This window comes from Anastrepha ludens, chromosome 4 (genome assembly GCF_028408465.1).
Source record: "Anastrepha ludens isolate Willacy chromosome 4, idAnaLude1.1, whole genome shotgun sequence".
Lineage (NCBI taxonomy): Eukaryota > Metazoa > Arthropoda > Insecta > Diptera > Tephritidae > Anastrepha > Anastrepha ludens.
The window spans coordinates 15,693,072-15,713,644 of record NC_071500.1 but is presented as its reverse complement, the minus strand read 5'-3'; the positions used below and the strand labels follow the sequence as shown (position 1 = coordinate 15,713,644).

The 20,573-nt window shown below is 37.8% G+C and overlaps 1 protein-coding gene across 1 annotated transcript; it reads right to left on the bottom strand.

The window, feature by feature from the left end:
* Window positions 1-1,240: 1,240 nt before the first annotated feature.
* Window positions 1,241-18,731, bottom strand: LOC128862237 (uncharacterized). Its single transcript, XM_054100753.1, has 3 exons — window positions 17,563-18,731; window positions 17,412-17,471; window positions 1,241-5,252 (listed from the first exon to the last, which is right to left on the bottom strand). The coding sequence occupies exons 1-3, from the start codon at window positions 17,569-17,571 to the stop codon at window positions 3,474-3,476; spliced, it is 1,848 nt and encodes a 615-aa protein (XP_053956728.1). The 5' UTR covers window positions 17,572-18,731; the 3' UTR covers window positions 1,241-3,473.
* Between the last annotated feature and the right edge of the window lie 1,842 nt (window positions 18,732-20,573).

The window sequence follows — 20,573 nt, the reverse complement described above, 5'->3', positions numbered from 1 at the left end:
TTTAACAACATGTGCTTCTATCCGCGATTAAAATCGCTTGTTGAATGCACAATATATCAAAGAAAATATTAATAGTTCAGTTATATTTCGCGAATAATTTTTTGTATGCAAAAATCATACAAAAGTGAAATTATGGGTAAAATACGCACGAACTTATGTGCTGACCTGATATTAGCCGATAAATACTGAGCAGGGAGTTTTGTATAATATTTCAAGGGCATACAATTTTGTACGATTATTCGTATGGACATAAACTCTATAGGTCTGTTTATCTTTATTTCCCGAGTATAAAAATGTGTGCAAATAAATGGAGAAGACTCTAAACAAATGTCAAATATGTTTTTTTTTTCGAGAAGTAATTAATTTCCAGTTCCAAAATTCAGTTTTAAAGTTTAGCAGAGGGAATATACGATTAAGCATTAAAGCCACTGTATATGAGGCTAGCCAGTGCTCGCCGCTTCGCCAACCTGCGAAATCATGCCGGCTTGTTGATTTGGAGGATGTAGTTTTGGCTCCTTCAGCAGTCACTTGTTTCGCCACGTTCAACACCTTCCAGTCACTTGTCGGCACGTCTGGATTTTGCCGTTGTAATAGTCGCAAATTGACAGAAAATTGTGTTTTTTTGCATACAAAGCTTGGTCATTTTTCTCTCTAACCCAAACCAACCCTTCCTTCTCCTACTTCGTCAGGTCGGACTTGCTGCTAGATCGGCCACCGCGTTGCTCCCTCTTCGATCTCCACTCGAGTTTTTGTATCGGCGATCTCTATTCCTAACATTTTATTTCTACTGACAGGAACCTCTCAGCATTGACCTATGTACTAGCATCCTGTCTTACTATGGGGTAAAATGTGAAGTTCTGGGTAAAAATGGGGTAAAAAATTTAAGATCATTGAGAAGGGACAGGGAGGTTTATACATTGGTCATAGCTAGACAACACCTGCTTGCATTGCTGCATGCTATGACGTCATTGCCCGATCAGCACCCACGTGGAGAGCATAGCTGGGAGGGTTTTTGCCAACCGGTATTCAAGTGCCCAAATAAGGAGTAAGTATTTTGAATTTAATTTATTTTTAGTCAATTCAATTTATGATTAATCTGCTTCTAATATACTTAGGCAAGACAAGAGCTTCGTACTGGCAAAACTTCGCAACTTCGTTATTAATTTTAAATTTAACAATTAATTCACAAATTAGGGGGTCCATGTGATATTTGAAGGCATGTGTATACAAGGTGAAGTTCAAAATAAACAAGACTGAGCTAAAATTGAAACGACAGGAACTTTAATCTCATAACTTCAAGTCTATTTATTCAAAATAGTCCCCTCCGGGCTCCGTACGATGTTTTGCGCGATCTAAAAGTTTTTCGAAAGAATGCTTCAAGTCATTGACCGGAATGTGCTTCAGGATGTTGGTACAAGACTTTTGGATGGCCTTTACGGACGCAAAACGTTTTCTTTTAATGGCCAAATGCAATTTTCCGAATACGTAGAATTGACAGGAAACCATATCAGGCGAATACGGTGAGTGATTAATGTTTAAAATGCGATTTCTAGTCAAAAAATCAGTCACCAGAGTTAATCGATGAGCTGGTGCATTCTCATGCAATAAGCGCCAGATTCCTCCTTCGCGGTATTCAAGGCGAATTCTACGAATGCGATGCAACAAACGCTTCAAAACGTCAAGATAAAAAATTGCATTGACGGTTTAGCCCATTGGCACGAACTCCTTGTGAACAATTCACTTGGAATCGTAAAAACAAATGAGCATCGACTTGATTTTTGACTTCTCCAAACGCGATTTTTGGGGTAGTGGCTCATCTGGGACCTTCCATTCGGCACTTTCACGCTTAGTTTCAGGTTCATGTTGGCCACACCACGTTTCATGACCCGTTACAATGTTTTCTCGTATGTTCTCGCCTCTTTAATGAGTTCTTTCGAATGATGAGTTCGGAGCAATTTTTGGTCTTCAGTTGTGTTGTGCGAAATGAAACGTGCACAGACCTTTTGTAAGCCCAAATGATCTGCTAAAATGCGATCAGTCGATGTTTTGAAGATATTCAACTCCGATCCCATGGATTTCAACGATTATTTCGGTTCATTTTTGAGAAATTTACGAACAATTACGATGGAGTTTTTCGATGATTACTGATTTTGGGCGATTTTGGTATGTTCATTGTCGTTTATGTCCTTACAACTATCTCTGAAATGTGTAAAAGACTCATGAACTCTGGCACGAGATAGACAATCATCGCCATAAACTTTTTTCATCAATGCAAATATGTATTTCGGTAAACGTTTTATCGATTTTAAGACAAAATTTGATATTAGCTCTTTGATCGAAACTCATTTTTTTTACCGATGACACAAACATACTGACACTTTGGACGCAATAACTTCGCTTCCACTGAACCGAATGTCACCAAGCTTTCACTGGAAGTCAGCTGGGGATGTAACTTCAACTCACCAACTCATTAAAAAGATGGCGCCGGCAAAAACATTTGTATGACGCCAGTCTATTTTCTTTTGGTCTCCACTTTGTATTTGGCTATAATTTGTCGAAACCATGATTTTTTTTACTACTAAAACTTAAACAAAACTGAATAGACATCAAGTTTTCGTCGCTATATTTACAAATCACACCGATTTAGAATTCTCTAATTTTCTTAGCTGCAGCCTTTCTTTCGTTCATAAGGTTCGCCGTGAATTGGAAGAGTCAGGTGGCGATGCAGAATCTGTTGCAAGACGCAAAATCACGAGAAACCTTCTGACGCTGTTCGATCTGCAGAATTCATTCAACAAGTGCGAGCGATCATTGACGAGGGCCCTTACATGGGAAAGTTGTTCCATTCCTTCAAATTACTGCATTTTTGAGATTTGCTCACACAATAATACATACATAACTATTAAGAAATTAAGTAAAACTTTTTTTCAAATATTTTATAATGAAATATTAACTAGAACTAAAATTAATAAAAATAAAAATATAAACTATGAAGAATTTATAAAAAAATTACAACCCTAATGAATTCCACTACACATTTTTTCCGCAAAACTCTAATATAATATTATATTTATAAGTATGTATGTGCGTATATACAACAACATAAAAGCAATAAAGAAGGCACATAGGTATTAATATGTGTGGGTAGATGTTATGTACAAAGTTTTATATACTTATGCAAATTAAATTCAAATATAAAGTGAGAACACATTAATCGATAACAGCCATATGTGCATATGTATGTGTGTACACGCATCCAGACTTACATACGCACATACATATACGTAACTTGTATGCATATACTTATATATATATATATATATGTGTGCTTTTAGTAGTATTAACAAACTCAAGCATGTGCGTGAAATTGTTGTTGTTGTTGCATGCACTAACTTTAAAACAAGTTAACGCTGCCTTAAGGCTACTTTCATAGGAATCATACAAATTTTTCTTAGGCATATTTGAATAAAATTTCAGTTATCCTCTTTCTGCGGCGGTTGCTTGAATATCTTTTCGAGCTGTGATATTAGTCCGATCACACGATAGTTCTCCTCCAGCATTGCGAATTCCTCTAAAGGCTTCAACAATTTTAGAGCATCCTTATAATTAGTCACATGCCTTGGCAGTTCCTCCTCCTCTCGATCACTATGCTCCGACCAATGGCCAGGGCTGTGCACTGTTTGCTCAACATGCACACCAATCGATTCGATCTTTTGTATCTTCAAAGGTTGATGGGTGTTGATTGGTTTGTCGCTGTGTTGGCGTTTTTTACTAGGATTTGCTGTTTTTGTTTGTGAATCACTTGCAGTGGCCAGCGTTGCAGCTGGTAGCGGTGCTAGTGGTGGTACTAATTCACTTAAACTCACTACCCTTAATGCTGGTATTTGGGATCCACTGTCAGTGATGTTAGTTTCACGTTGTGCCTCTTGCCCTGCCGCCACAGCTACAGTTGTTAATGGAACTTTCGATTGCGATTTGACAGCTGGCACAGCAGGCGAAGCGGGAGTTGGCAGCAATTCATTTAAACTCGGTTTCACATCTTGATCCTCTTCGTCATCTTCATCTAATTCCACAATTTCTTCTTTAATTTTGGCCACTAAGGTAGACGGCGGTTGCTTGGGGCTTGGAATTAGTATTTGAGTGCGCGGCGTAGTTGACTCATCACTTCGTCGCAAGTTGAAGGTGTGTATTTGCACCAGTGGTGCAGTTGTAGTTGTGGTATTAAGCGTTGCATCTCCTGCCCACTGCTTGGACGTCTCTTTCGGCGCTAGCGTTATGGTGCTGGGCGCTTGCTTCTTGTTCTCCTGTCTGCTGCAGTAGCTAAGTATGTCCTTTAGGTCCAGCGAGAGTGGCGGCGGTCGCGAATCGTGTGACTCTTTGCACATTGCGGGATATGTAACTGTGATATAGTGATTTAACCACTCCTTATCGGGATAGAAATTATCGATCTTCAACATCTCCTTCAGCTCGAACGACACTTTTCGCAAAGAGTTCTCGTTCATGCGCATTTTGTGATGATGTCTGGCGCGTTGCCAATACTCGAACAGCGCTTTCGTTAGAAAGCTGATTTTACGCAAGCGGCGCTGCTTCATCTCCTGCAACGCTGCCTCATTTTCGCCGGAAATGGCAATGCGTGTGGTCGTGCGGTACAGATCGGATTCTCTGCTCTCTTCCACCGGCGAAACCTGATTCGCCGTCTCTGTTTTCGCTTTGTTTTTCGTGCAATATGTCATAATGTCCTTTAGATCGAGTGAGGTAGGCGGTCGTCGTGTGATCGTAATTTGACGATTCGACAACGAAAAATTGTATGTGGCTTTGAAGTGATTGATCCAAGCCTTATTGGGCATGAAATTATCGATTTGTATGATATCACGAAACTCAATCGCCTTCATCCGCAGCAGCTCCTCCGTCACATTTGCCTTGGTGTGGAACTGTGCACGTTGTATGTACTCGTACAGACATTCGCCCAAAAAGCGTATTTTGCGCGAGCGCACCTCTAGCCGATTGGGATCATTTTGCGTTTCCGCACTTCTGGTAGCCATGTAAAATTCCATAATAGCATCGCGATTAGCAATTATATTTTTGATCTGTTCCCAGCTGCAGTTGAACATTTTCGCAACCTTCGTGTACATCGGGCGACAATCGTAAGCCTCTATGGCGGCAACACGCTCCTCCAGCGTCAAAATATTGCGAATACGTTGCGGACTCGGCTCCAGTACAGTTTGATCGATGTTAATGTAATCCTTGCCACTCTGAAATAATGCAGTACCATTAGACGAACGTTTCAGTATCAGTGTTTGTAGTAGAATTTTGAAAAATGGTAAATGTATCATCTCAAAACTGGTTTGGCGAATAAGGGTTCGACTGAAGATAAGATATTCTAATTGGATGTGTTTCGAATTCGCGTTATTGAAAGTTTGTTTCTAAAAAATGTGGTTTCAAAAATTTTAGCTGACTTTTAGTTTATGTCACGGTTGAAAATTTTAAAAATACAGTATCAGAGAGTGAGTGAAAAATCGTGATACGTAATTTTTTGGATGGTATTCGAAAGTCGAGCGTTCGCTTCCAACTGCAGACATAAAATGAACAAACTATTAGTTAAGCTAGGTTGACCTGGCTGGCTGAAAGCCATCACATAGACATATTGGTCCTTAGAGGTACCAGATGGAGCTTGACCTTTACGTTTTCTTGTAGTCAGCTTCATGTAATTAGCCTGCGTCTTTTCCGAATCTAACTAAGCTCTGAAGCTCTAACTCCCAGAAACATTCTAACCTCTCATATTGTAGAGTTCCTAAACATTTCATTCGGGTTCTAGCTAACGCAGGGCAAGAACATAGAAGGTGTCAAGAATGATAGAAAGAACGATAGAAAGAAGATTGCGCCCATCAGAGAGTGCGTGACGTCACGTTTTTTCGAGTTGAGCAGTATTGCCAACCATTTGCTCTTCGCGATAAATTTAGTGCTTTTTTATACCGAAAATGCGAAAATTTTGAAGTTTCGTGTTTGTTTCTTTTTTTTAATTTAAGGCTACCGAAACTTTAAGTTAAAAAAAACTGTATCATTATACAAAAGAAGGTTAAAAAAGGCCACTCTGAGAAGATTTTAGTGCTAATGAAAATTAGTTGGTTCTTATAAAATTTGATATTTTGAAAGTGTGAATTTAATTTTTTGCTCCTTTTAAGGTTATTAAATGCCCCTCTCACAACTCTTCTCTAGATTGAAAACTTTTTACACATTTAACCCTTTCGCTCCGACTTTTCCAGGGGATTTGCTCAAACTTTATTTTTGAGTTTTTGGATACCCATTGGTACTTTATGTGCATAGAAACTAGATGAAGCTTGTAACTTATGTAGATAACGGTATTTTGAGGTGGGACATATGTGTCCCAACAGTATTTAAAAATGGGATATATTTGTCCCAACAGGGTACAAACTACACCTAGAAAGTAGAAACATTTTTTTGGTAATAACATATGATTTGTACTTTTATTTATTTTATGAATGTGATGAAGCGAAACATTGTATACAGAATGGCAAATTAAAAGCCCGGCAAACAATTTTTGTTCTTTTCTCGACTTTTCGATTGGTGCATGCTACGCACCGACGTCTTTTAGACTGCTCTATGAGTAAATGATCCTCCACATTTGTCATTGATTTGTACCTATTCGATGATCTTCCAGACCGACGGGATCGTTTATATACGGCAGATTCCTTTCCTTTTTCAATTAGCGACTCAGCAATCTCGACCAGCGCTGGTAAGAAGGCAGGTTTCTTCCTATTCAGCTCCGAATATATAACCCAAGTGTTTACAGCAGCCATCATCATGCCACGATAAAATACTTTTTTCCACCATTTATTTGATTTTCTGTTTATATCATACAATCCCGACATTTGATCTGCCAAGTCCACACCGCCCATTATTGCGCGGTACGTCTTTACGATGTCAGGGCATGGAAACTCTGCCTCAGTTCCATCTTTCATTTTGCGTCTAACAGTGCTCATTTCAGAGTGTGGCAGTTACTGAGCAGCATTACCTCTTTGAAGTCCTTCTACTTTACTGCTATGGTACCTGTAATCAAGAAAGTTACTTAAAAAATTAATTATATTAATTAATTTTAATTTTAGTTCCCGCCGAATTAACTTTGAAAATAGCTTCGCCTCGCTGCAATTTTTCTGGTATTTTCGGAACATTCTTCCGGTTGGACATGAATGTTCCCAAAGCTGGATATTGTATGTTGTTAATAAGATTAACAGTGGTGAAAAAACGATCAAAGCAAAGTGTCACGTCAGGGTTAGAAATCGGTGCTGCAAGATCATTCACAACTCGTTCGCCGAGTGTCCTTTCAAGGACAGATTCTTCTTTTCCACAATAGATACTCATGTCATAGGTGTCTCCAGTCAAAGAATCGCAGCGAAGCCACATTTTGATGCCCCGTTTCACTGGCTTGAGTGGCATATATTGCTTGGGCAATGTACAAAGATATGCTTCTTGGAAACAATTTGCGAAAAATTTCGTAGGGGGTTGAGTGGCGCCCAATATTTACTGCAATTTTGCATTCGCGGTGGTTACTAACCGATTTTCTTGAAACAAACGACTCATTCGGTGTGCTCCAAATAACCGTGCCTGAGGCTTCCCCACCTCGTGCAGGTTGATCGTCTATGCCACCATTCTCGTCACTCAATCTGGTCTCCTCCGAATCGCTGGAAGAATCGTCATTGCCAGTGGTTTTATCTAACTCAGGACTATAAATATCATCACTTTCGTCACTAAAATCAGTTGCTGATTCCATGGATTCATCATCATCTTCTTAAAGTAATGCACTAATTTGATCGCGATTTAATTTCGATATTTTTGCTGTCTACGAAGTTGCAAAAATAAAAAAATTAGCTGTGTGATACATTATGTACAACGTACTGCTGGGACATATATGCCCCTATATAAAGCCCTGCTGGGACACATGCATCCCAAAATTAATTTTCGCTGAATATTTTTCTCAAAACTCTTATTAAAATATATATTTGTACTTACCAGTGAAAGGGCAATATTTTTCTTTAGAAAAATTAACACTTCTTAAAAAAATACGTATTATTTCACCAAAATTACGCGTAAATTTTATGCAATATTAGCGACTGCTCACAAACAACTGATCAAAACTAAACACGATTGAAACAGTGTGGAATGCGGATAACGGTAAATTGAAGGTATTGTTCGCAGCTAGTGATTAGGACATTTTGGTTGAGTTTCCTACGAAAATTGCAAGTTTCAGGGTGAAGTGAAAATGCTGTGGGATATCAGTGTCCCAGCAGTAGCGAAAGGGTTAAAAGGCGTTTGAATTTACTGAATGTGGATTAAAAACATTGAGGTGTAATCGTTTCTTCCGGTCATCAATCCTTAGTGGGCCATAGAGCATCAAGAAGTGTATTCATTGTAAAAATAAGCCACAAAATATTATATATATATATACAATTGTCGCGTACACCCTTTTTGGGTGTTTGCACCAACTACTCCTCCTATTTGTGGTGTTGCTGTTGTTCCACAAATGGAGGGACCTACAGTTTCAAGCCGACTCCGAACGCCAAATATTTTTATGAGGAACTTTTTCATGACAGAAATACACTCGACTATTGAAAAACACTTTTTCTTCATATAAATACAGAGTTTGCATTAACTATGTATTTCGTAGCAGCAATATCAACGAAAACACTGCTCTGCTCCCGCTACTGCTTTGAGCTCGAACAGATGAGTAGTGGAGCAGCTAGCGCAAAATGCGCGATAAACTGTTTTGCTCCGCACTAAGCTACGTTTCGTTGCTGCCAGTAACTCAGAGTAATAGCCAAAACAAATTTTTAATTATCTTTGTAGTTGGAGTAGTAGTAAAAAACTGGCATTAGGCCGGAGCGCTACTTGCGAAATTCTTCATGTGTACTCCCGCTACCGCTATTACTCTCGCTTCTGTTGCTCTGCTACTGCTCCCATAGCTGCTATTTGAGAAGTGTTCGTTTGTGTTTTGTTAGATTTTAGCGAGAGCAAATGAGAAAACTAGGAAATATTGGCGCAATTTTAATCCCCGTAGTATATAGTAAAATTACCATAAGTCTAAAATAAATGAGTTTAGAAGAGCTCTAGCTAGAGAATTAAAATGTTCTACAACAACTATTTCCTAGTGATCTCCTGATTTGCATACAAAGGAAGTAAACTTCCAATTATTTTGTTGTTGAATTTCGAGTGCTTTCTGTCAAAATGAGCACCTTCATGTAATGTTTGGTCGTTGCGATCCCCCAATTTTTGTTTTGTTGCCAATTGTGCCTCTTTATTTTTAACGGCATGGGCTCTTCAGGTGTCTATGAGTTTTGGTAAATTACTAAAGAATCAACACTAAAATGTCGAAAGATGTGTCAACAATATTAGTGCTGAAAATTTTGTATGTGCGTTTATTCATCAAAACGTAAAAAATGTGAGTTTAGAGTTTCGCAGATAATAAGTTGCTTGGAAAAATTTAAATTTCTTTCAACTTTTTTGCTAAGCAATGTTCAATCGCTCAAGAAATTGCACATTTTCAAAATACATTGTATAATTTTCAAGAAGAAGTTATCCGAAAACATTTCTTATTGGCAATTGATGGCAACAATGATATTTTACTTAAAATAACAAAGAAAAATGTAACATCAAAATGAGGACTACGGGCTTATGTTTCAAACAAATTTATAGTCTTTTAAAAGAAAAAATACTTAAAAGCGATAAAATTTAACGAATTTGGAAGAATTCAAAATATAGAATGGTTTTCTTTATTTTAGGGAGGGAATTTTTTCTGAGTGTAAAAGTCTATACCAAATAAAATACCGATCGCTTTCTCCAAAAATCGGAAACTTTTATGCTTGCATTCTTTCAATGGCATTACAGTTGCCAATAAAAATGAGAATACATTTGTACGCATGAATGTATGTATGGAAGTATGTATGCATATAGAAAACTTCACGAGGAATCTTTTTGTAGTACATTTTCAACGACTAATTCCCTCACACAAGAGTCCAGTTGGCGCTTTTTTAGTTTTTTAAGAAATCTGAAAAAAATTATTTGGGTGGAATCCACATTTTAGAGGAGCCACATTTTAACTGGACCGTATGAAATGCACATTGTTGAATTACCGCTTGCATCTCGTTGCTCTGAACTTTTATGATTTGTTTTGCCGTATCATCGAAATCAGGAAAATTCTATTGCTTATCGAGCAATGATGCTGAGTGGATTATAAGTGTGAACGAACGAACATCGATTTTTAAGTCCGCAACGAACTGAGCTTCGGCCAATTTGGGCGGAAATGAACATAAAATAATAATTCATAATCAAACAATGATTTTTTTAAATCCAGTGGTTTTTTTTTAATAAAGGACGCCCGGCAGAAATCATTCAAAAATTCCACGACGTGTTTCTCGCTGATCGACGAATGGAAGTGCGCGAAGTAATTGTAAGTTGGCGATAAAAAAATTGTCAGCAACAATCAAAACAATGGACTTCTCAAGGTGAATCTTCACCAAAGAAGACGAAGATAGTCCCATCGGGATGCGAGTTTTTGGATGCGAACGGCGTCATCCTTATGGTTTTTTTAGAAAATGGAAGCACGATCACCTGATAATACTACCGTGAATTATTGGGCCACTTTCGCAAAAAATTGAAGGAGACACGACCGCATTTGGCGAAAAAGAAGGTGCTATTTCACCACGAGAACGCACGGATACATTCATCCGAAGTTATCGCCGCCAAACTAAATGAATTGCGTTATGAATTGCTGCCACACCCCCGGTGTACCGCCTAACTGGCTCCCTGCGACTTTTTCTTGTTTCCTAACATAAATAAATGGGAAAAAATTTAGTTCAAACAAGTAAGTCATCACCGAGACAGAGGTGTATTTTGGCGACTATGTTAAAAAAAATAATTTTTTTTTTTTTAAATGCTGTCTTTATTTCTAACACGGGTAGATACTTATTGAACCCCCCTCGTATAATGCATGCATACAGTTTGAAACCACTTTCGAAGCTAGCGCTTGACAATTACTTTTTGAACGACATCAAGAAAATTTATTCAAATTAAGTTTTTTAAAATGTTTTGCTTCTACTCACTTTTTCGTCCCTCACTTCCTCAATCTCAACGTCATTGGATTAAAGTAAAAACTGCAATTGGTTGTAGCACCAAAGCTTTGGCTGGTACACTTCGCCCGCGGCACCACTTTTGCTTAGTAATTTAATTTTGCGTGCCTCTGCCCAAAGTTGTGAACGCAGCGTTTTAATTTTTTTTTTCAACGACTGCACTGTTATTTCTTGCTTCACGTTTTTAAGTTGTGTCACAATTTCTTCATAGGTTTTTTCTTTAATGAGAATTTTTTAAAAATCTTTGTGTGTGTAATTATAAAGTAGAGGACAGCGTTCCAAAAGTGAAATTAATATTTTGGTTTCAGGTTTTGTCCAACTAACCTCATGTACAATTTTTTCTTGTTTCATTTATTTTCTACGGTCATTTGTCCAAGCGCTAATAGCAGCGCTGAAATTTCTACAAAAAGACAAACCAAAAAAAAAATTCCATAGCATAAGAAGATTTTTCTGAGTCATTTTGCTCGGTAAACTTGAAATCTCAGCCCCATCAAACTAGTCTAAGGAAGGCCATAAAATAGATGAGCCATATGAAGAAACATTTTCTCTTCAATGCTCCAAGAATAGTAACATCAACTTCATACCGATACCAAGATTCGGAGTAGATACCCGTGAAATACCGAAAAAAATTAAAAAAACTGAAGTTTATTTACGAAAATTAACTAGTTTATTTATATTATTACCTACTTTGTTTTTGCCAATTTTGGCAATTGAGTGTCGCATATTATCTGCATCTAACACATGACCTGAAAAGTCCCGGGCCTAACAAAGAAAACACGTTTTTTTTTTGGTCAAAATTAGCTTAATTAATCAACGTAATTTCCATCAAGAACAACGCAATCATTTCCGCGTCGCTGTAAGATTTCAGTACCACTTTTGGAGAACGATTTATCTTTTGCCTCAAAACAGGCCTCAGTTTCAGCGATAACCTCTTCGTTCGAGCGAAATTTCTTACCGCTGAGCAATTTATTTAGGGCTGCGAACAGCCAAATTTGACGAATACGGTGGATGTGGGAGCAATTCGAAGTTCAATTCATGTAGTTTTGCGATTGGTTTGATTGACTTGAGACACGGTGCGTTGTCTTGATGAAACAAAACAGTGAAAAAACGCGGTACGCGCTTTGAAGAGAGCTTTCTTATAGTCAGAGGCTCATTCAATATAACAATGCCAACCTTCTTTTGATATCTTTGTGATGTCAGCTAACTCACGCAACTTCACTCTTCGATCATTCACAACGGTTTTGTGGATTTTTTGATATTTTCTGGTGTTACCGCCTCATTTGGACGTCCACTGAGTGGTGCATCATCGGTGTGCCTACGACTGCGTTTGAAGTCCGCAAAATAGAAATTTATTGTCATTTCGGAAGGAGCGGAATCCCCATAACACTTTTCAAGCCATTGCTTCGCTTGAACGGTGTTTCCCCCATTAAGAAGCAGCGTACAATTAACGCACGAAATTCTTTTTGATCCATTGTTTTGAAAATAATAAAAGTAGAGTCACTCTTAGCACAATAGTTCACGAACTAATGAATCGAAAATCATGAAATTTTAACAGCTGTATTTTTAGGGTTAGTCATCATCATCATTTGATGATTTAGCGATTCTCAGGGTGGGCTTTAGCTTCATCCACAATCCTCTTTCAATCTGCACGGTTCATAGCAACAGATCTCCAGCTCCCAACTCGTAGCTCGGCTATGGCTTGGTCAAGCCAGGTTAACCTTGGACGTCCTCGGGCTCGGGTCATTAGACAAACCGTTGATACAAAAGATTTTTGGGGGCGGCTGTTTTCCATGCGCACAGTGTGCCCTAACCATCGAAGCCTTTGGGATTTAATGTATTTCACGACGTCTTCTCCCTGGCATAAGTTTAGCAACTCATCGTTGTAGCGTATTCGGTACGTTCCATCGATGCAGCGTATGGGGCCAAACACCCTTCGGAGTACTTTTCGTTCGAAAACTCTTAAGCTACTTTCGTCTTTGCTTGTCATGTCTAGCACTCGCAGCCGTAGAACAGCACCGGTAGAACAGGGTTAGTACTAACTGAAAAAGAGGTGAACTCCATAAAACTAGTGTCATATACGTGTTAGGCCCGGGACTTTTCTGCCAATGTGTTCTTATCTATTATCTATAAATTCTATTTGCTTGGTTTTCCACTCACTTTCGATTTTTCTCCCTCTTATTTTTGTTTGTTTATTTTTTGTACTTGGGAAGGTGCAAATGTTGTATTCTCTTAATCTTGGGTTTTATTAGTTTTGTTGCCAAATAAAAAGTCAGTCATGTTGTTTTTTTTTCTTACAAAAGTAAACATTTCTATAATAATTATTTCAGTTTGTTTATCAATACTGCAACGATTCTAATCTTGAAACGTATTCAGTTAAGAAGTTTAATTGACAAACCTCAAGCTTGAATACTTGAATAATTTGACAAGGGGGAGGTGTCGTACTGCAAAGCTGAGTAGAATCTCTCAATAATACAACAACAGTAAATTTTGCGGAGAGGAATAACTCAGAAACAAATAAAATGCTTAGCTAAACAAATATGTCATTTATAAACATCAAAAAAAAAAAAAAAAAAAAAAAACAATTAATAAAATTAAAATTTGCTTTTTGAACCACCTATTTTTTTGAGAATGGTAACACAAATGACATGTCAAACGGGACGAAATGGAAGCTATACGCTTGAACAAAATTGGGAAATATTGAAAACCTATTTAAAAAGTGGTGAGTCTTCTTCTTCTTCCGCAGTTACAGTAAATGGCGAGCGTTACCGTGACATGCTCAACGAGTTTTTGTTTCCAAAAATTGAAGAGGATGACATGGACGACATTTGGTTTCAACAGGACGGTGCAACTTGTCACACCGCCAAAGTTACACTCGAACTTTTGGCTACCGTCTTTGAAAACCGAATAATCAGCCGAAATTACGATATCAATTGGCCGCCTCGGAGCTGTGATTTAAGCCCGTTGGACTATTTTTTGTGGGGAGCCGTTAAGGACAAATGCTATGCGAACCATCCAGAGACGAAATATGCTTTAAACACGAAATCGAAGTTGCCATTCATGAAATTGGAGCCCAAACAATCGAAAATGTGCTTAAAAATTGGGTTGATCGAATGGCCTACTCTAAAGCCAGTCGTGGCAGTCATTTGAACTATATTATTTTTCATTCATAAATGACAATGTTCAATCTTCAAAATAAAAAAAGAGTTTGAAAAAATAGTGATTAATTTTTTTTATAGCCGATTCAAAAAGCAAATTTTACATGGCCCACCCTATATTTTTTTGGTAGTGACATGCTAATCACCTACCCTGCCAGAAATCAAATAGATTAACGAAACCAACGCAAGACAAGTCTTGTCGAGGCCCTACACCCCCGAGAGGAGTGAACAAGAAAAAAAATTTGTTTTGAAAAAATAGAAAAATGTTTGGCATTGGAAGCAATCATCAATTCTATGCTCACTAGCAATAAGCGCCAAATTCGACGTGCAAATGTTACTAACAACTATGTGTCCCACTAATAATCTTTTTTGAAAAACTTTTAGTAAAAAAACATATTTTGCATAATATACAAATCGAGCCAGTCTTTTGTAGAAAACATAAATTTAGGCTTAAGCGATGATAATTGACTTTAACCACAGCCATCGAATTTCAAATATTTCATGAAGGCAAAATTGTTCTTTCCTGAAAGAAATAGTCTTCGAAGTGAACCAGAATTTGTAAACTTTCTAATCGAAATGGGTTGGTACCTACTACAGCCGGGTCAATTTAAAAGGAACGTCCCTGTGCTGCCATCATTCCACAAAATTTAAGCGGAATTTTTTACAATGTTTTGAAATCTGTCATATTTTCAAATTGTTTATGGCCACATACATGCATACATACATACATATGTGTACACATATATAAAGCCAGCTTATATCTTGATTTATGGGGTTAGGGTAGTCAGAATTTTCATGAAGTTGGATTTTTTTTTTGTGTTTTCTGAAAGTAAAGGTTGGTTAAATTTCAATGGCTGATGTTGAATGCGAACCACACCTAAACGTAAAGTTTTTTTCTGCATTTCATTTGACATTTTCCAATTTCACACTAACTCAATTTGAACCATGGAAAGATACACAATCGAGCAACGCGTTAAAGTTATTCAGGCGTATTATAAAAACGGGCGTTCAAACCAAAATGCATATCGCGCACTTCGTAATTTTTTCGGTCAATTTAATCGTCCAAATGTGCGTACAATCGGAAAAATTGTGCACAAGTTTGAGCAAACCGGGTCTGTAGGAGATGTCAAAACACAAGTGCATGTTCGTACAGCTCGTACTGCGGAAAATATTGCTGCTGTTCGCGATAGGGTGGTTGAAGAGCCGTCCACCTCAACTCGTCGTCGTGCCCAACAATTGCACCTCTCACGCTAGTCGTTGATGAACATAACGCATAAAGACTTACATTTACACGCTCACAAGGTGCAATTGACTCAAGAACTAAAACCTCTTGACCATTTCAAGCGTCGTCAATGGACGGAATGGTGGCAGGAAATGGCAACAGTAAATGACCAATTTTCGAAGAAAATCATCTTCAGTGATGGGGCATATTTTCTCCTCAGTAGATTCGTCAATAAGCAGAATTGCCGCATTTGGGCGAAAGATAATCCAAGAGTAATTGTTGAAAAACCAATGCAACCACACAGAAGGGACTGTTTGGTGCGGTTTATGGGCCGGCGGCATAATTGGGCCGTATTTTTTCCAAAATGAGGCCGGTCAGGCAGTTACTGTGAATAGTATTCGCTATCGTGAGATGATACCGAACTTTTTATGGCCCGAATTGGAAGATATGGATGTGGACAATATGTGTTTCAACAGGACGGTGCCACTTGTCACACAGCTAACGCGTCGCGGCGATGTCAATTGGCCGCCAAGATCATGTGATTTTACACCGTTGGACTTCTTTCTTTGGAGTTATATGAAAGAAAAGGTGTATGTAAATATGCCAGCAACAATTCAAGAGCTAAAGGATGAGATAATTCGGCACATTAATGGCATAGAACCTCAATTATGCCTCAGCGTCATCGAGAATTGGGACCATCGGATGGAGGTGTGCCGCCGAGGCCGCGGCGGTCATTTGGCCAATATTTTGTTCCATACGTAATTGAGCCATACCAATATTATCATAATAAAGAGAAATGATATCAATTTCCGAAAAAAATTGTATTTTATTCAAAATCAACACCGGCCCTTGAAACTTAACCACCCTTTATAATATTTTAAAAATATTCTGTGAATTCGTCAAATACTTTTCGAGTTATTCAACAATTAACAAAGGGCGCTCGGGCGCTCTGGTTCGATACCAAACTTTAAATGCGTTTTTCTCAAAACTATGTTTTTTGAACTGGTGATCACTGTAACTGAAAAACCGGTTGGTAGATTGCAATAAAATTTATACTGCTGTTGAAAAACATTTATTTTTTTCAAAAATTTCGATTTTTTTAAAACAATTAATTGTCGGTTTTTTTTTCGAAAATCTGAAAAATATTTCCTGAGGCCGTCATATTGTTAATTTTGAAAAAAAGCTTCGATCAGGCACAAGATTATGTATTAATAAAACTAATTCCTCTTGTCCGCCTGATTTTAGATTAATCTCCAAGGACTTGTGATGATTGCTGCAAGGGACTTCTGGAGTAAAGGTGTCCACACAAACAGCGATAACTTTTACAATTCTTAATTTTTTTTTTTTTGAAATTTAGTTAAAGTCAATTCGAAACATGCCCCATTGTTTGAGCGTCTGGAGGACGTCTCAAAAGCGGATCTCCCACCTCTGCTTAGATTCGCCAAAAGCGATGGCATCCTACATGATGTATACTTTCAGAATTCATAAAGGTCGGTCGCCATTTGGTATCGCTAGGGACTAAAAGGTCTATGCGTGGCTTAATGCCAACCAGGCTAACCTAACCTAACCTAATTCGAAACATGACGTATTAATGCTATGTTTTTATTTTTGTAAAATTAAGCAATTGGCTAGCAAAAAAATTATTGATCACAATTTTTTGGGCCTCTAACCAACCCTAACCCCTTATTTCACTTGCAATGATACCCAAGGCATACAAACCAAACAGAAAGTAAATAACTTCAAAACCGTTCAAAATTGCAAACAAATCGAAGCCCAAAGCTTAGAAAATCTTATAACTACAGCTGGTAGAGGCACTACCTACATCTAAAAACCCATAACAACATCTACCAAATTTCTTTCGTAAAACATTTGTAAACTTTTTAGTACACTCACCTTTTTCCTGCCAATCTCCGGTATTAATTTATCCTTAAACGAAGCTGTATCTTTCAGTGTCTAAATTTCAAGCGAAAAGAAATTTCAATGAAAATTAGTTGAATTTCATGCATTAAAAATTTGAAAAGCAAAATTTATTCGACACACTCACCTTAGCCATGTTCGACGGCTGAAACTGTAATGATAAATGCCAAAGCCTGTTTTAGCGTAAAACAAACCGTTCAAACGTTCCCCGATATGGTGTATGCATATATGTATGTGTGTATGTAAATGAAACCAGAACACTCAACAACGCAGTTGTTAGAGCTAAAACCAGCCACCAGGAACTCGCCGAACCGGTCCACTATTTGTTAGCCCAAGACGTAACCAGTTTTTCGTAGTGGTGTTCGAAAAACGCGTATGCCTTAACAAAAACAAACCGCGTGAGCAAGCGCATTGTGCGGGCTCGCCGTTAACCGGTTTTTCTATATTACCTTCGCTGTTATTGACTGCCGCGGTTTTGTGAATACGAGAGTTGCTTCACTCACAATAACACTGTCGATTTGTTGTTGTTCATTTGTTGGGGCTATTTTGGCCGCTTGACGGTCAGGTGATTGGTTGCGAATGATTCACGCAAAGTAATTTGAAAAGCAAAACAAAACAAAAAATACAAAAAGCAAAACCATGAAACGAAAGCAACTGGTGCTGCTGCAACTGACTTCTTTACATTGTTTTTGTTTGCAACTGCTATAACTATAATGATGTACGTAAATTGTGCTTTCGTTGGCGCAAAAGTTTGTATTCTTCTATTTGTTTTTTTTTTTTTTATATTCTGTCGACAATGGATAAAATAACAGAATTAAATTTTGTTGTAGATTAGAAAATTTCTAAAAAATTATCTGCCGCCAACACTTATTTAATATCAACACAATGAAAGCTACAAAGCAGTACTAAATTCAGTTCAGTAGTATATCACACACGCCAACTCACTTCCCTACCGCACCGATATGAACGCCCGCGAAATAATACTAAACAACATGTAGAAATGAGAGACATAATCACGAATACGGCGTCGTGTAAAGAATCGGAGGCTCTCCAACGGTGCTTCGTAGCCATGTTTTCCCAACCGTCAACCAGTCAGCTAGTCAACCGTTTGGGCAGACTCGGATCACGGGCACAACGAAAACGTGCTTTGCGAGCAAGAACAATAACAACAGCAGCAACTTTAAATTGACGACAACCGCGCGCTTTAGCCGATGAAAGCAGGTTGATGAGAGCGAACGTTTCTCACAGCACACTGGCAATGCCTTTAAAAATACGCAGTGTATTGTGAGAGCATTTGCTCACATAACCGCATCACTAAATTTTTGTATTTTTGTTATTACAATATATGCTTGTGTGTATGTACGTACGTTTGTATTTATGTATTCATATTTACTCTTATGTGCAAGAATTTGGTTTATTTTTAAGGCGCATTCACCGTTCTTGTCCGGTGAATTTCACTTTTACTTACTCTAATCAATTTGTTGTTAGTTTAGCGCAAACGAAATTTTGATTTTGATACATGTAAATTGCTACAAAATATATGTACGTACATATACAGTCTAATCTTGGTAATTCGGACACTTGATAATTCGGACAGCGCGGTAATCCGGACACCAAAACGTTTTCTATTGAAGTCTCTGTAATCCGGACACCACGTATTCATGTACCTCTAAAATTCGGACACTTCTTTATTTTCCAGTGAATATGCTGAAATAAAAAGGAATTCCGTTATTTTTTATTTTATTTTATAAAGGGGACTCCCCTGCTAACTACTTTGCGTGAATAGTGCGTTTAAGTGCTCGTCAGCCTTCAAGTTCATATTCATAAGCATATTTGCGTAACGTGTAGTTCAGTAGCTAATTTCAAACATTAACTCCATAATTTCTTTAACTGTGGACTGTATAAATTTAACTATGGCACCAGCAGCTAAGAAAAAACATACGTTTTTAACGATAGACCAGAAAAAAGAAGTTCTTAAGAAACTAAGTGAAGGACAGTCAATTCGACAGCTAGCTGCGCAATACAATGTAGGTAAATCTACAATTTCGGACATAAAATCAAGTGGATTAAAGATTGATAGGTAAAAAACGAAAACATTTTGTAAGAAGAGTTTACACTCCTTTGATTATATTTTGCAGTTACATTGCTAGAACATAATGTGGCCTTGGAAAGCGTAAAACTATGCGACCTGCGGAGTTTGAAAAGATGGAAGACCACTTGTATAAATGGTTTGTAAACGCAAGACGAAACAATGCACCGATTTCCTCGGAAATCATCAAAGAAAGCCCAAACAATTCTGTTCCCAAATTTACGGACAAAGTGTGGAATTTGTGGCTAGTAATGGTTGGTTTAGTACAATAATTTTCGCTCCCGATATGGAATTAAATTCTTAAAAATATCTGGCGAAAAACTTTCCAATGATTCTACTGCTGTGCAACCCTTTATTGAAAAATTGCGAAAGAAAATTGCAGAAATGGGCATTACGTATGATCAGGTTTATAATGCAGATGAGACTGCTTTGTTTTGGAGAAAACTTCCAGAAAAAACCCTTGCATTGCATAATGAAAAATTCGCACCCGGGCGCAAAATTGGAAAAGAAAGAGTAACACTTCTAGTTTGCTGTAATGCCACCGGAGAACATAAACTTCCATTGTTCATGATAGGGAAAGCCAAAAACCCCAGAGCGTTTAAAAAAGTAAACCTTCCGCTTGGGTACTCCTATACCAAAAGAGTAAATCTTTAAAAATTGGTTTGAAAACTCATTCGTTAAAGAAGTAAAGCGTTACTTAAAGGAAAAGAATTTACCAGCCAAAGCCATTTTACTGCTAGACAATGCAACTTGCCATCCCCAATCACTGTCGGATGTCGATAAGGACATATATGTTATGTTTTTGCCACCAAACTGCACGGCTCTTATACAGCCAATGGACCAAAATGCTATCCGAATTTTAAAGACAAACTATCGGAAGAGTTTTTTGTCTCTACTTTTGTCCAGCCCAACGAGCAATCTCCCGGAATCTTTAAAAAACTTTACATTAAAAGATGTGGCTTTTTTATCGTCTAATGCTTGGAAAAATGTGGATGAACGCGTGCTCAGAAAATGTTTTAACAAAATTCTTTATGACGAAGAATGGGACT

Bases quoted from the DNA above. Each gene is read 5' to 3' on its own strand.
- LOC128862237 (XM_054100753.1), bottom strand. The intron at 5,253-17,411 runs GTGAGTGTACTA...GCATTATTTCAG, and splicing joins CGGAGATTGGCAGGAAAAAG to AGTGGCAAGGATTACATTAA.